General features: G+C 40.1%; 1 protein-coding gene across 9 annotated transcripts in view; it reads right to left on the bottom strand.

Moving 5' to 3' along the window:
• The window catches only part of ANKIB1 (ankyrin repeat and IBR domain containing 1), a 167,125-nt gene that overhangs the window by 109,899 nt on the left and 42,323 nt on the right, over positions 1-14,903 (bottom strand). For 6 of the 9 annotated variants that reach the window (XM_032798119.2, XM_075062347.1, XM_075062345.1 and 3 more), the window contains exon 2: positions 12,112-12,381. In XM_032798119.2, the coding sequence (XP_032654010.1) occupies positions 12,112-12,299 (188 nt within the window). In that variant the 5' untranslated portion in view covers positions 12,300-12,381. Of the gene's footprint in view, positions 1-378; positions 439-12,111; positions 12,382-14,903 lie in introns of those variants that run through there. The other 3 variants (XM_032798126.2, XM_075062349.1, XM_075062351.1) reach the window with 3 other exon arrangements.

The raw sequence follows: 14,903 nt of genomic DNA, 5'->3' as shown, positions 1-14,903 counted from the left end.
CAAGTTTCATTCAACTATATATAACCAATAACCAGTTTCAAGTTTCATCTGGTTCAGAAGCACATGGCTTCAGAACTGCATTAAATTCCACTCACATCCAATGGGAGTTGTAGGTATTCAACATCTCTGAAAATAAGGCCACTTTTATTTGAGGACATGCAAATCTGAGATTTTAGACTTAGAGGCTTCTTTGAAAAGCTGGCCCTGGATATTATGGACCAAATAGGTGTCATTTATTGTCTAAATTTCATTACTTGCAATTAATAACTGAATTAACTGCAAGCTAGTTTCCTGAATCCTCTTGATACCGAAGCATTAGATCCCATTTTATTGAAAGAATTTCTTAACCTATAACCACTACTTTTGTCATTCACTCACTTGTTTCAGACACTGTCCTCCTTCACATCTGTGGATATATATTCAGGGAGACTTCTTCCCCTAAAATGTAATTACAGTAGAACCTCAGAGTTATGAACACCAGTGTTACAAACTGACCGGTCAACCACACAGAACGGAAGGAAGGAAAAGCAAATACAGTACAGTATTGAGTTAAATGTAAACTACTAAAAAAATAAAGGGAAAGTTTTAAAATAAAATTGGCAAGATAAAGAAACTGTTTGTGCTAGTTTTATTTGAATTAAGATGGTTAAAAGCAACATTTTTCTTCATAGTAAAGTTTCAAAGCTGTATTAAGTCAATGTTCAGTCGTAAACTTTTGAAAGAGCAACCATAACATTTCCTTCAGAGTTACAAACATTTCAGAGTTACAAACAATGTCCATTCCCAAGGTATTCCTAACTCTGAGGTTCTATTGTATGTCAGAATCCTCTTCAGTATTTATCAAGCTAAGTAGCCTCAGGTTACAAACACTGACTTGACTTTTCCCAAGAATTGAATCTTTTTAATGTAGGATCTTTCATTCCTTGGTAAAAATCTTTGGGGTCTTTTTCTGCTATTTAGTTTACCAATGTGCTTTTCTAGAGTTACCCTTACCTGCACCATCTTACTTTCCATGTACTCCAACCTGACTTCCTGACCACTGAACCCACAGAAGGAGCTAGTCAAATTTGGATTTAAATTTGATGAAATACTTGTTTACCTACTTAATGGAGCAACTATTGAACTCCTGTAAGTTTGAGAATAACAGTGTATACTTCACACCAAATAAAACACAGATAGAGACAATAGAATTTAGTTAATACTTATGTTGTTAAAAAGTAGAGCAGCTATACAAAGGATTCAGGGTGCTGGTCTGCACTTAGTGGGGTTATTAATTGCAAGTGATGCAATTAAACATGTAATAAGTGAATTTATGAGAGCTGTTTTGTCCCAAATATATTGTGTTCTAAGTCCAGTATATGAAACTCTGTCCAAAGAGCATTAAACTTGATCAAGATACAGTACAACACTGGAGTAGATTCAGGACAGAGTCTGTAGAATGAACCAAGCTGATGCAGGGAAAGTGCTCCTATACTACTATTTTTTTGTCCTTTGACATATTGCTATTCCATCAGGGAAACAGATCAAAGCAAAAACAAAAAACTCCATGAAAAAAGAACAAACTTCTACAACCAACAGTTTGGAGAAAATGTGTCTAATGCCATCATGGAGCCAATCCCACTTCCATCTCTCATTTTAACTAATAGACAGTTTGTGAGAATTTTCCAGCCAGTGAGTAAAGGATTATGCTGAACTGTTCTCTTGCTAGACATCTGAAAATAAAAGCACCTCACTCATTACTCAGCTAGAAGCTTCTTCAGAATCCTCTAATTATATTATAAAGCAGTTTACAAATAGGTATTGGCTTCACTTTTAAACTAAAACAAAAATATAGATGTCTTAGTTCAACTCTTCCTCACCATTTCAAGTCTATATGTTAAAAATGCAACAATGCTTGCCCAAGACAGTTTTACATGTAGTTCTAAGTCTGGAATTTTAAATCAGTTAAGCATTCTAGCTGGCTGAGTATCTTTTACTATTGTATTATACTTAAGGGAGCTAGATTTATTTTATTTTATATTTTTAGCTTCTTAAAGCCACTTGGTGCCACTTATATAGTGCAAAGTGTCCTTAATAGACTGGAGAATCCAGATCCTTGTCATGTTTGAAATTTTAATATTGTTTGAGAAACTTAGATAATTGACTGTTATTTATTTTTTTAAAAAAAGAGCACAGTCTGTAAATATTGCTAAGCCAACCTGGCACTAGAAAAGGTTCAGAAAAGGGCAACTAAAATGATTAGAGGTTTGGAGAGGGTCCCATATGAGGAAAGATTAAAGAGGCTAGGACTCTTCAGCTTGGAAAAGAGGAGACTAAGGGGATAGAGGTATATAAATCATGAGGATAGTGGAGAGTGTATAGGAAAAGGTATTTACTTATTCTCAGATAATAACAAAAACTAGAGTCACCAAATGAAACTAATAGGCGCAGGTTTTAACAACATAAAAGAAGTTCTTTGCTGTCACACAGCCACAGTCAACTTTGAACTCCTTACCTGAGAAGGGTGTGAAGGCTAGGACTAGAGAACTGGATAAATTCATGGTAGTTAAGTCCATAAACAGCTATTAGCCAGGCTGGGTAAGGAATGGTGTCCCTAGCCTCTGTTTGTCAGAGGACTGAGATGGATGGCAGGAGAGAGATCACTTGATCATTGCCTGTTAGGTTCACTTCCTCTGCGGCACCTGGCATTGGCCACTGTCGGTAGACAGATACTGGGCTAGATGGACCTTTGGTCTGATCCGGTACGGCTGTTCTTATGTTCTTATGAGTATTTCAATGCCATATAATTCCTTATGTGACCCACTGGTTTAACAGTAATTTTTCTGGAGCATACTATTTTTGCTAATCCATTTCACATCCATACCAACCTCTCCCTTAGACGTCTTTATAAGCTCCATGATTTTTCTCATTTTACAGACACCAAGCCTTGTCTCTGAATTTGATTGATCAAGATTAACATGTTCTACTCATTGAAATACTTAATGCTGTTTTGCTGTGTTTGTCTGGAGAAGGGAGCCTACCCCTTTTATTCTGGTAACTCAATATAGTGTTCTCTAGATGGTTAACATAGTGGTTTCTTAAGTGTTCAGAAATAATTTTCCATTATTCAGCAGATGTGTATTAATAGTAATACAATAACTACTTCTCTCACAGGAAATATCAAGCAATAGAGCTTGAAATGCAGATGAGTGAAAAGATGACATATATGCACAAGATACAGGTCTGTCGCAACCTATGCGTATTTAACATGCGCGGTTTCAGCTTTATGCTGAAGGGCCGGAGTCCGGGGGAGCGTGGCCTCAAGTGGAAGAGGCGTGGCCTCAAGATTTAAAGGTCCTGGGGCACCAGCTGTGGCTGGGAGTTCCAGGGGCTTTAAATCACCCAGGGGGCTCTCAGCTGCAGAGGTAGCTAGTAGCCCCTGGTGCGAACTAAAGGGCCAGAGGCTCCAGCCACCGTGGAGCTCCAGGCCCTTTAAATGCCAGCCCCGGCCCGGTTGCCAAAGCTGTGGGCAGGATTTAAAGGGCTCCTCTGGGCTCCCCACCGCAGCGGGAAGCCCGGCAGAGCCCTTTAAATCCCACCCGCAGCTCCGGCTGCCAAAGCTGCGGGCCAGCATTTAAAGGGCTCCTCCAGGCTCCCTGCAGCGGCGGGAAGCCCGGTAGAGCCCTTTAAATCCTGCCTGCAGCTCCGGCGGTGGGGCTGAGGCGGCATTTAAAAGGCTCCTCTGGGCTCCTCACGGCAGCGGGAGCCTGGAGGAGCCCTTTAAATGCCGCCCCGGCCCGGCCGCTGGAGCTGTGGACGGGATTTAAAGGGCTTGGGGATATAATTTTCAGTATACATGGTTTTCGCTTTACGCAATAACCGCAGAATGGAACCCCCGCGTATGATAAGACTTGCCTGTACTACGAAGCATAGGGGTCTATGAGAAATTTTAATAGACATGATACATAGATGAAATACCAATATGCTGAAACAGAGGCAGAAGTCAGCATGATTATACATGTCTATTTTTAAAAAAAACAATTAATCAAAGCAAAAATATACCACATGATGAACATAGTATGGACCTCCAGTAATTGAAAAGATCTTCAAATACAAATTACCTAAAATGCATTTATTTTTGGTGATTATTTCCCAGCAGTAAATGAAAAAACATTTCAATGTTCAGAGGATTCTCTCATCTCCACAATTTCCAGTACCTACCCTTCTTATAAAAATGGACTTGAGGGGAAACTATTTTTTCCCTTTTTACAATTTATTTGATAGGCAGGCATATACTAAGGGTACATCCAGACTACCCGCTGCATCAGCGGGTAGCGATCAATCTATCGAGGATCGATATATCGAGTCTCGTCTAGACACGATATATCGATCCCCGAACGCGCTCCCATCGACTCCGGAATTCCACCAGGGCAAGTGGAGGTAGCAGAGTCACTGGGGGAGCCGCAGCTGTCAATCCCGCACCGTGAGGACGGGAGGAAAGTAGAAATAAGATACGTCGACTTGAGCTAGGCTATTCCCATAGCTGAAGTTGCGGATCATACATCGACACTCCCCCCATCCCAGTGTTGACCAGGACTAAAGTCCAATTCCTTCTAAATCAGACTAATTTTTAGATAGAAAAGGCTACATTTCTTTATAGTGCTCCCCTCAAAGATGATTTTCAGCCTTAGAGAAATAACAGAAATTGGCAAAGTCCGCTCTCCAAGTACAGTCAGCCAACATACTCTTACCAAGATTAAAAGCTCATATATATTAAGGGCCAGATTTTATGCAGTGGAACTCCATTTCTGTGGGAGAAATTTTGCACCAGAAAACAACTGCACCTAAAGGCTTAAATATTTGTAGCAGGTTATATCATTGACAATGTGTGTTCAGAAATCATGTGTTCCAATTACAGGTATTACATCCAGAATTCACTGTGTGGACAAAAGGCATGCAAAGTAAGAAGTCTGGCTGAATATCTGGGCGCTAAAAAGCATCTCAAACCAGCCTTTCAGTTTGATTCTCAGAAACTCATTTTACAGTAGTGCACAAATAATGTAGGTAGTGCACAAACAGAAAAGGTCTTTTGTGACATCTGCAGAGGTATTCTAGGTTTCTTCATTTGTAGTTGATTTTCTGAATATTCTAGAAGAATTAAGGAAACTCACCTTGTCGAGATCTATTAATTGTGAGGTCAGCACAATCACTGTTAGTCAACTGATTTAGGCATGGTAGAATTGGCATTTAAATTCTAATCCTATTTCAGACAGAAGCAAAAAGGAATTAAATCAGGAACAAGCCTCTGGATCCTTGTTTGAGGAGAAATTACTTTTCTACTCCTCCTACTAGCTGCTTTTTAAGTAAAAATTTATTTGATAATGAACTATAATGTCCATATATTGAGCATCATGCTGAGCAGCAATACCAAAAAGGCTTTTTTTTTGTTTTGATGGAGCCTACTCAACCTTTTTCAGGAAAGAAATCTAAGCTTTTAAAAGTATGAACTTGGCAATGGAGACTTACCCTTCAGAGATCCAAATTCAAAAATGGCTAAGACATGTTATAAAATAAAAGAATCATCAAAATGTAATGGGACCTTGCAACATATTTGTTCCACACATCCACAATTATTTTCAGGATGGTACTGCTCTCTCATGCAGACATCAGACAGTTCCATACAATGTAAAGGGGATGGGGAAGGCAGAGAACAGAATGTTAACATTCGTTTCTGATGGTCACATGGCTCTCTTAATAGGGCCTACAATGAATGCCATGACACTACAGCGAAACAAACCTCCTGTAAATTTCATCCTCTACTATACATCAGGCTGGAATAGTGGAGTTATTTATAAGTACTTTAAGTTGACAACTAAACACAGGTCAAACAGAATGAGGAAAAAACAGCAAATAAGGTGGCAAAGAGAAGTCCTATTAGTTCAGTCTCCCCAAATTCATGTATTTTAAGACCAGAAGGGACCATTATGATGATCTAGTTTGACCTCCTGTATAACACAAGCCAAAGAACCTCATCCAATAATTCCTGCATCAAACCAATAACTTCTGTTTAAACTACAGTGTACCTTTTAGAAAAAGATCCAGACCAAAGATGGTTTGGTGGATTCTCCTCAACTTCCAAAGTTGCAATGGTTACTTATCCTCACTGTTAAAATTTTTCCCATTATTTCCAGCCTGAATTTATCTAGTTTCTAACCATTGCCTTTTTCTTCTAAATTAAAGAACTGACAACAATCAGAAATCTCTTTCCCTGTAAGTCAGTGGTGGGCAACCCGCACCCATCAGCATAATCCACTAGCAGACCACAAGACAGTTTGTTTACACTGACCATCCGCAGGCACAGCCACCCGCAGCTTCCAGTGGCTGCAGTTTGCCATTCCCGGCCAATGGGAGCTGCAGGTTGCCCACCACTGCTGTGGGTGCTTGCTATTATCAAATAACCCCTTAATCTTCTCTTGGATAAACTAAGTAAAATAAAGTTAAGTCTCTCACTACAAGGCATGTTTTGGAGATCCTAAATCATCTTTGTAGCTATTTTCTGAATCCTTTAAATTTATCAGCATCCTTTCTGAAGTAATGACTGCAAAACTGGACACAGTATCCAGTAATGGACTCACTAATATCACATATTGTACCATATCATTAAGTGGATCCTGGGAATGATTGGAAGATATTGTACTAGTCCAAGAATTTTTTTTAAATTAAATAAAAATGGTACTTCAGGCGATGGCACACTAAAGCAGTCACAATGGTAGGCAGACTCATCAATTTAAAGCAGTAAGTCTAAGGTATATAATCCTGACTACTGCACTAATATGCTCTAATTTTTAGAATGCCCTTTTCTCTTATATGCCTTTCTTTTTTTCAGGATTTTTCTTAGATCCATCTATTTTAATATAACATATCCTATAACAGGATACATTTTTGGTACAAAAATAAAACCAGAAAATGATTGTTTTATTAGAGTATCTAGAAGAAACAAAAACATTAAACAGTATGTACAGATCTGTCTCTAATTCTCCATTCAACTTGCTGCCAAGGCAGTGATGACAGAATTTCTACTGTGGCAGTAACTCTTCATGCATTCTATGAGTATGGGGAAGAATCACCTATTAGTCCCTGGACGAGGGGATAGACAAACAAATCAAAGTCTAAAATTTGAACACTTATCTTCATAACTCTTTAAATAACTGATTTACTGTAATTTTCTTATAAAATAATACCTACTTCTATTATTAACTTCAAAAAGAACATTTCCTCCTCAGAGCAAGCCAAATTCACTCTCTTTCTCTCTTGCACGCGCACACGGAAAAGTGCTTCCTATATCAACATAACTTAGTGTGGAAGAATTTAAAAACAGAGCATATGATCAAAAATCTATGGGCCAGAATTACACTCAGCAAAAATTCTGAGAGCAGGTATAAACTATCGTTATCTTTAGGCACATTCATACCCCCAATCATGGCCTGTCCTGACACTGGTTTGTCCTCCAATGCAACTTCAGAGCATTTTCACAGTTCTAAATTATGCCCTGGCAGTTGGGGCAACAAAAAGTGTATGGAACCACTTGCTATGCCCCCATTCTCTCAATTATCTGATGATCTCATGGGGCATCCAAAATCTTCAGATAATTAAGGTACCTGCTCTGCAAATTCGGAAGTCTCCTGTCCCTGAGTGGAAAGTTTAAAACCTGAAATAGAGACTTGCACAGTTAAAGGACTACTGGCTAATTTCTCCAAGGCTGACTGATTTGGCAAAATTTGTCTACACTCAGGTTTTTTGGCTATTCTCCTCCTGTTGCTGTTGCTCTAGTATTAACAATCATGGGAATGCTTCTGCAGAAAATGGCCACTGGGATTTTAAACACTTGTCTACACTGCAGCTGAGAATGAGACTCCCATCCTGAATAGACTGATTTGCGCTACTGGGGCTTGAGCTAGCATGCTAAAAATAGCAGTGTGGATATTGCTGCACCAGTGGAGGCTTGTGCCAGCCAGCCAAAATTGGACCCACAACTACAGTGTATGTATCCTGTGTTGTCTAACTATGCTCAGAGCAGGTGTAGAAGACAAAGTGTTTGAAATGCCTGTGCTTATCTACACTAGGATTTACACCAACGCTAGCACCAGTGGTGCAAAACATGTAAAACTAATAAACAACAGCAGCTCAAAATAGGCAGGACCTCATATCATCAAACCTCATTTATCCAAAATAAGGTTATGTCTTTAGACTGTTGCAGGGGATTTCAGATAAACTGAGATTTGAATGCAAGGGCTACCTGCCATTTGATGCCCAAGGTCAGTCAGCTCATCAGGGTGTAAGCAGAACCTTTAGTAGTCCCTCTACCTAAAAAGAAGGTAACTTTTTGCCTTTGTTCATTGAAGTCTGTATGTTTTCCCCTTGCTGGGCAGCTCAACAGTGCACAGTTCAATTTGGTAGTACCTATACTCATTTTTTTTTTATAAAAAATTCTCACTTTTGGTGTAGAACAGGCCCTGCACCACTGGTGCTACCATTGGTGTAAGTCCTAGTTTAGACAGGCACAGGCATTTCAAACACCTTGTCTTACTTGTTGGTCTGTATTTTGTCTGTTTGACATAACAAAGATCTATAAATCAATTTTAAAAGCTCTTATTAAAGAAAAATTATTATCCGAATTAAAACAGGATATATCAGGAGGACAATTGTATCCGGAGTATAATCCCAAATTATCTAAAGTATTATTGGGGGGCAGGGGTGTAGATGAAGCCTTCAGCTATTTAAGGGGCTCTGTCAGGGTTCTTTCCCCACTCTGAACTCTAGGGTACAGATGTGGGGACCCGCATGAAAGCCCCCAAAGCTTATTTCTACTGGCTTAGGTTAAAACCTGGTATGCTGCCACCACCAAGTGATTTAACAAGAAACAGGAAAGGACCACTTGGAGTTCTTCTTCCTCCAAAATATCCCCTCAAGCCCTTACACCCCCTTTCCTGGGGAGGCTTGAGAATAATATCCTAACCAATTGGTTACAAAGTGATCAAAGACCCAAATTCCTAGGTGTTTGGACAATGGAAAAAATCAGTCAGGTTCTTAAAAGAAGGATTTTACTAAAAAGAAAAGGTAAAAATCATCTCTGTAAAATCGGGATGGAAAATAACTTTACAGGGTAATCAGATTCAAAGAGCCCAGAGGAAACCCCTCTAGCCTTAGTTTCAGAGTTACAACAAAATAGGGATAAACCTCCCTCTAGCAAAGGTAACATTCACAAGTTGAGAAAACAAAGACACTAATACGCCTTGCCTGGCTATTATATTTCAAATTTGAAATATGAGAGACTTGTTCAGAAAGATTTGGAGAACATGGATTGATGTCCGGTCCATCTTAGTCCCAAGAGTTAACACAACCAAAACAAAGAGCACAAACAAAAGCCTCCCCCCTTCCCCCACAAGATTTGAAAGCATCTTGTCCCCTTATTGGTCCTTTGGGTCAGGTGTCAGCCAGGTTACCTGAGCTCCTTAATCCTTTACAAGTAAAAGGATTTTGGTGCCTCTGACCAGGGGGATTTTATAGTATTGTATACAGGAGGGTTGTTACCCTTCCCTTTACAGTCATGACAGGCTCAAACTAACTGGTGGCAGGATCAGCGCCATCTTAAAAGACAGACTGTAGGCTCTTTGAGGCTGGGACTTTCTTTTTGTTATGTTTTTGTAGAGGACCCTTTATCCACGACTAGGGCTCCTACGTACTACCATAATAAAAATAAATAAAAAAATAAAAAACTATTCAAGCTCTGCAACATTAAGCTATGCTTAAGTAGATAGAACTGCAGAATCATCAAGAGCTCTAGAGTTGGGAGTCTCTAAGTTTTAAGGCACTAAGGCACCAATTCAGTGGTAAACTTCCCAGGATCAACATTTCACTTAAAACTTGTCTGACCTTCAAGTTATCCAGAACTAGGGTTTGTATAATCAAAAGTTTGACAGAATTGCTAGAACAATGTTTTTAATATTAACTTTAAGTTTTAGTAAATTGACTGCTCATAAAAGGTGTCAGATTCTTTTCACAATGCCAGAGTGACTCTTTATTCAGTGTTGCTGGAGTGGATTTTACTGCTCCAACAAGTCTAGCAGACTCTTATAATTCATAGGTTTGGCATTACCCACAAAATACTTTTCTTTTAAATACAAATTGCAGTGTACTTATGATTTCGCAATTCCTTATTACAAGTTACACACAAATACTCAACTCTTTCATACTGATAGTGATCATTTTGTTCCATTGCTATATTCCTTGGGGGAATTCTGCACCAGAAAATAAAAATTCTGTGCACAATATTTTAGAATTCTGCAAAATTCTGCATATTTTATTTGCCAAAATAACACAATATACTCATACCAGTTTCAATTATTTTCGTAATTTATTTCAAAACACCGATCGGCAAGTATGTCTATAACAATACAGACAACAACAAAGATACCCTCTCTCTACTCCTGGGATAATCGGTGAAGGTGCCGGAGGGAGCTGTGCTGGGCTCCCTTTGGTCCAGACTCCCGCTCTGTTTTCCCTCCACTCAGAGCCCAATGGCAAGCCAGACATCCACACCCCTTCCCCCCGGAGCCCAGCTACAGGCTCCACTCTGCACAGCTTCATTATAGTCCCACTGGGGGATGCGATGTGATCCCCGCCCTCCCTCAACCCTTGTGAGAGCCAGAACAGCCAGCCAAATGAGGATCAGGCCTGGCAGCCAGAGCGCGCATAGCCACAGGGCCTGCATTCCCACCAGGATGGGCACTTCACTCACTGCATGGCTATGGCCCACACACCGCCTCTTTCATTCAAGGCATGCCGGGAACTGCAATCTGTCCATGCCTCCTTCACAGGCATACTGCAAGCAGGGATGTTTGGCTCTGCTGGGTCCAGCGACCCCTGCAATGCCAAATTGGGGGGGTGGGGGCAGAGAGATCAAATTCCATGCAAATTCTGCATTGCACAGTGATTCAGAATTCCCTCAGGACTAATTGTAGTATACTGTGTTTATCATTATACAAAATGCAAAAATTCAAACTGTCTGAACTTTATAATAATATGTGCCTGTATTTGCCCCATCTGCAATAAAATTAGCTGATGCTCCTTGCAGAACATATCAATATAGCAGTACATTTTTTAGATTATCATCGTGTTCATACAATGAGGGTCTGGAAAGAGGTTCCACAACCAGCTTTTAAGTAATGTTCATAACATCTTAACTGAGCTCCCAAAGAAAATATTAGATAGTGAATTTTAGCTGGCAAATAATTAAGAGGCTGACAGAGAGAGAGATACAAAGATGCTCTGAAAGAGATCTCGTCCAGTGAGACATGGATATCAGTCCAAGTACTGTAGCACACAGATCAGTTTTCCAAACCAAAGAAACATTTTACACAAAAAAAATATGAAGCCTGATTTGTTAATCAACAACAAAAAAGAGGAAGTACTTTGTAAGCGGACACAGAAGGAGTTAGACAACGAACACTAATACACTTTCTACTAAAAGGCCTATATATCAAAAATTCAACTGTAGTCTGAATCACAAAAGCTCTTGCTACACTGGTCATCTTTGGCATAAAGAGTAACTGATAATTGTATAGTAAAAAATTAAACATGCCTTCTGAAGTTGAAAGCACAAATGAATGATCAGAAAAACCAGAAAATTGTAGATAAAGGTGATAGTACATTGGGTACAGAGTTACAAAGGGCTACTAAAAAAATTAATTATTAAGTGTGCAGAAAAGCTTTTAAAAATTTTTTTTTTTTTATAAAGGCTTGTAATAAGACACCTCAGGAAGCAAGCTGTTTTTATTCTAACACACTTTTATGCCTGAAATGAATGTAAGAAAAAAAAATTAAAGATCAGTTAAAACTAAACATTTCCCAAGTATAAAAAACACGTTCTTCATTATATAAATTTGTCATAACAGGTTATTTTGCATATTTTATTATAATCTGAACATTTAAAAATTTATACACAAAATAAATACAAATTAAAATGTTCACCAATGATCTACCCACAAAGTAAGATTTATAAATCTATCTAAACTTCTTCCATTTGCTAGAGCAACTATTAAATATGTTAACAAATCACACAGTAATACTCACCCTAGTATTCGGTTCATTCCATGCCTAGCAGCATAATGTAATGGAGTATTGTGCTGATAGAGTTCCCCATAAGAAGTATTTGGATCAAGAGATTCTTTTAGTTGAGGGTTGCTCTCATATATTTGGCAGGCCAGATTTTCATCTCCATTTATAAGTGCTTTGCGGAATTTGGTGGTAGTATTTCCCATGTTGTTATTCTAGTAAATAATGGCACTATTTTCCTTTCCCTTTCAGCCACTCATTTTATGAATCCGCAACATGTTGCACATCCTAAAAAAAATAAAAAATAAAAAAAATAAAGTTATATATTTATTTCAAATGCTGTTGTAAACGATCTTAAAGAAATCTGTCCAGAATTCAATGAATTGCAAACATATATCTGAACAATTGCTTAAGACAAGTAAACTCTGAGGTGCATTATCAAAGTCCTTCTATGAATAATTACCAATTTCCCTGAGTCGCTAATTCTACATAGATTAACTATTTCCCTGTTAAACTATAACATATTTCCACATAATCGTGTGGAAAATGTTTTTACAATACACACACTTTGAACTTGGATTGTTCTATTAAAAATACATATATAAAACACTTCCTCCTGGCATATACAACTTTGCAATAGAAAACAAAGACAGACTTAGAATTGCAATATTTATAAGTGATTGCAAAGTTAACTCTTATTAAAATCCAAGTAAAATTGTTAAACAAAATGGAGGGATGACAGAAATGTTTCACAAGTATGCAAGATATTATGCTGTATGTAGAAGTTTAGTCAAAGAAAAGCACACCAAAATGAGCTTGAGCCACCTGTTTTTGTAGCTGTGTGTAATCAGCACATTTCTGTGCCATAGGGTTATTATACCCCCGAGTAGTATTCACCACAGCCCTTCCCCAAAAGTTCTGCCGGGCAAGATGGTTTTCAATTATGTTCAGAGCACCACAGTAGCCTTGCTAGTAAAGATGACTTGGGAAGTCTGCTGGATTCCCTCATCTATGGCCAGAACCATCTGACTGGGGACTGAGCTAGCCACCTGCAAGTTGTCCAGAGGAATGGAGTTATTTTGGTGACTTGTGACACCATAACCCACCTCCAGGTAGACTTTCCACCACCACTGAGCTCTTGGTTACACAGGCTAATCCAAGCCCAAACTCTTAAGTAATGTAATTTGTTTTGCATAGACTTTTGTCCCTCTCAACCATCTCTCCATTTTAAAAGATCAATGTGTGTGTGTGTATATATATATATATAAAAATTCCCCTCTCACCCCTATGGGCGGTATGTGTCTTCCTCAACCTCGGGTCCTCTACCAGAGGCTGGGAGTTTGAGGGTTCTGCGGCAGTATCTAGCTGGTTCCGAGCACTGCACTCTTCTGGACACGAGATGCTCTGAATGTTGTTCCTGGGTCTGTTGGAGCCAACTCACACCAGCTTAGGAGTCACAGCCCAAGTGCTCCTACCACCACTGGGATACATTTGGCCTTCACTTTTCCACATCCTTCTCGAGTACCTTTATTCAGGCCACTGGTACTTCTCAGATTCTTTATATTCTTCTTCCTGATGTTGCTGGTCACTTGGCACGCTATATCTACACCGACCGCGTCTTCTGGTCCTTGGTCTATTACGCACGATGTCTGGTGATTGGCCCTAGTAACCTGCCTGTCCGTCTTGGATCTGGAAGTCCCACAGAATCTTAGCACCTGCTATTATCGTACAACCCTTACTGTGGACTCTCCCATCTGGTCATGAGTCTATGCCCATACGCGTGCAGATGTTTCCTGTACACAATGCCAGCCACTGGCTTGTGCCTGTTCAAAGCGTATGCTTGTTCTGCTGCATCTTCCCTCCCTGCCGACTATGTGTTGGACGTCTCTGGAGGCCTCTCCTGCACAGTCTGCCTTGGCCTCACTCTAGTGTGGTAGACCCCTGCTTCAGTGGATCTGGTGCTCAGTGCCTGTTCCTGTGCTGCTATGATCAGTGCTCAGTGGCTGTCTTTTAGTCCAGCCCTTTCCAAGCCACTGGTAGGATTTCCCAAGTGCCAGCCACTGCAGCTATCTGTTCGCAGTACATCCCATGCAGGGTCTTGTCTTGCCATGCCACTTCTTCTGCTTGGTCTTCCCTCCCCTGTCTGCTGCTGCCATCTATGTGCATTCTCTCTTGGCAGCTTCCATCATTTCTGGGGCACCATGTCTTACTGCATCACTCTCTGTGATCTTGCAACATCGAGGAATGTTCTTCGCACAGGTTGTTTATTCGCAGGCTACAGCTGCATATAATGGAGAGAGACGCACTGTGCACAGCAATGTGGCCTCCAGTCACACTTTCTTTTCTCGATCGGCTTTCGCGTTATAAGTACTGAGTCTTACATTGGGGTGTATGGACATGGGGTGGGAACCTCCTGTGAATTGAATTGAGGTGCGGCTATCTCACGGGTCTTTCACGCACACTATCGACAGCCTCAAACATCAGATCTCCTCTCTCAATAGGACCAGCCTAAATATAGGCGAGCACGGGAGTTAGTTCACTGATAAAACGGCAGGGCGTATCTGTTGATGCGGAGCATCATTTCAGTTGCTTCCACTGGAGCTGGCTCTCAGGACCTGTCTTTCCTTTGGTGAACTTGATGTTGCTGTCTTCCTTGCTCCTCATCGTGGTTTTCCCGTGTGACTGTGGGCGCCAAAAAGGTCACCTATTATGCAGTCTTGGGTTCTGCTTGATGTGCTGCTAATGCGAGCTGACGGCGCTTGGTGTATCAGCACCGATCATCAGTTCTGTCTGAAACTACCTCCCTCGCT

The sequence above is a fragment of the Chelonoidis abingdonii genome, chromosome 2 (assembly GCF_003597395.2).
Source record: "Chelonoidis abingdonii isolate Lonesome George chromosome 2, CheloAbing_2.0, whole genome shotgun sequence".
In the NCBI taxonomy this organism is placed as follows: domain Eukaryota; kingdom Metazoa; phylum Chordata; order Testudines; family Testudinidae; genus Chelonoidis; species Chelonoidis abingdonii.
Note: the sequence above shows the minus strand (reverse complement) of the source record. Positions and strands in the feature narration are given on the sequence as shown.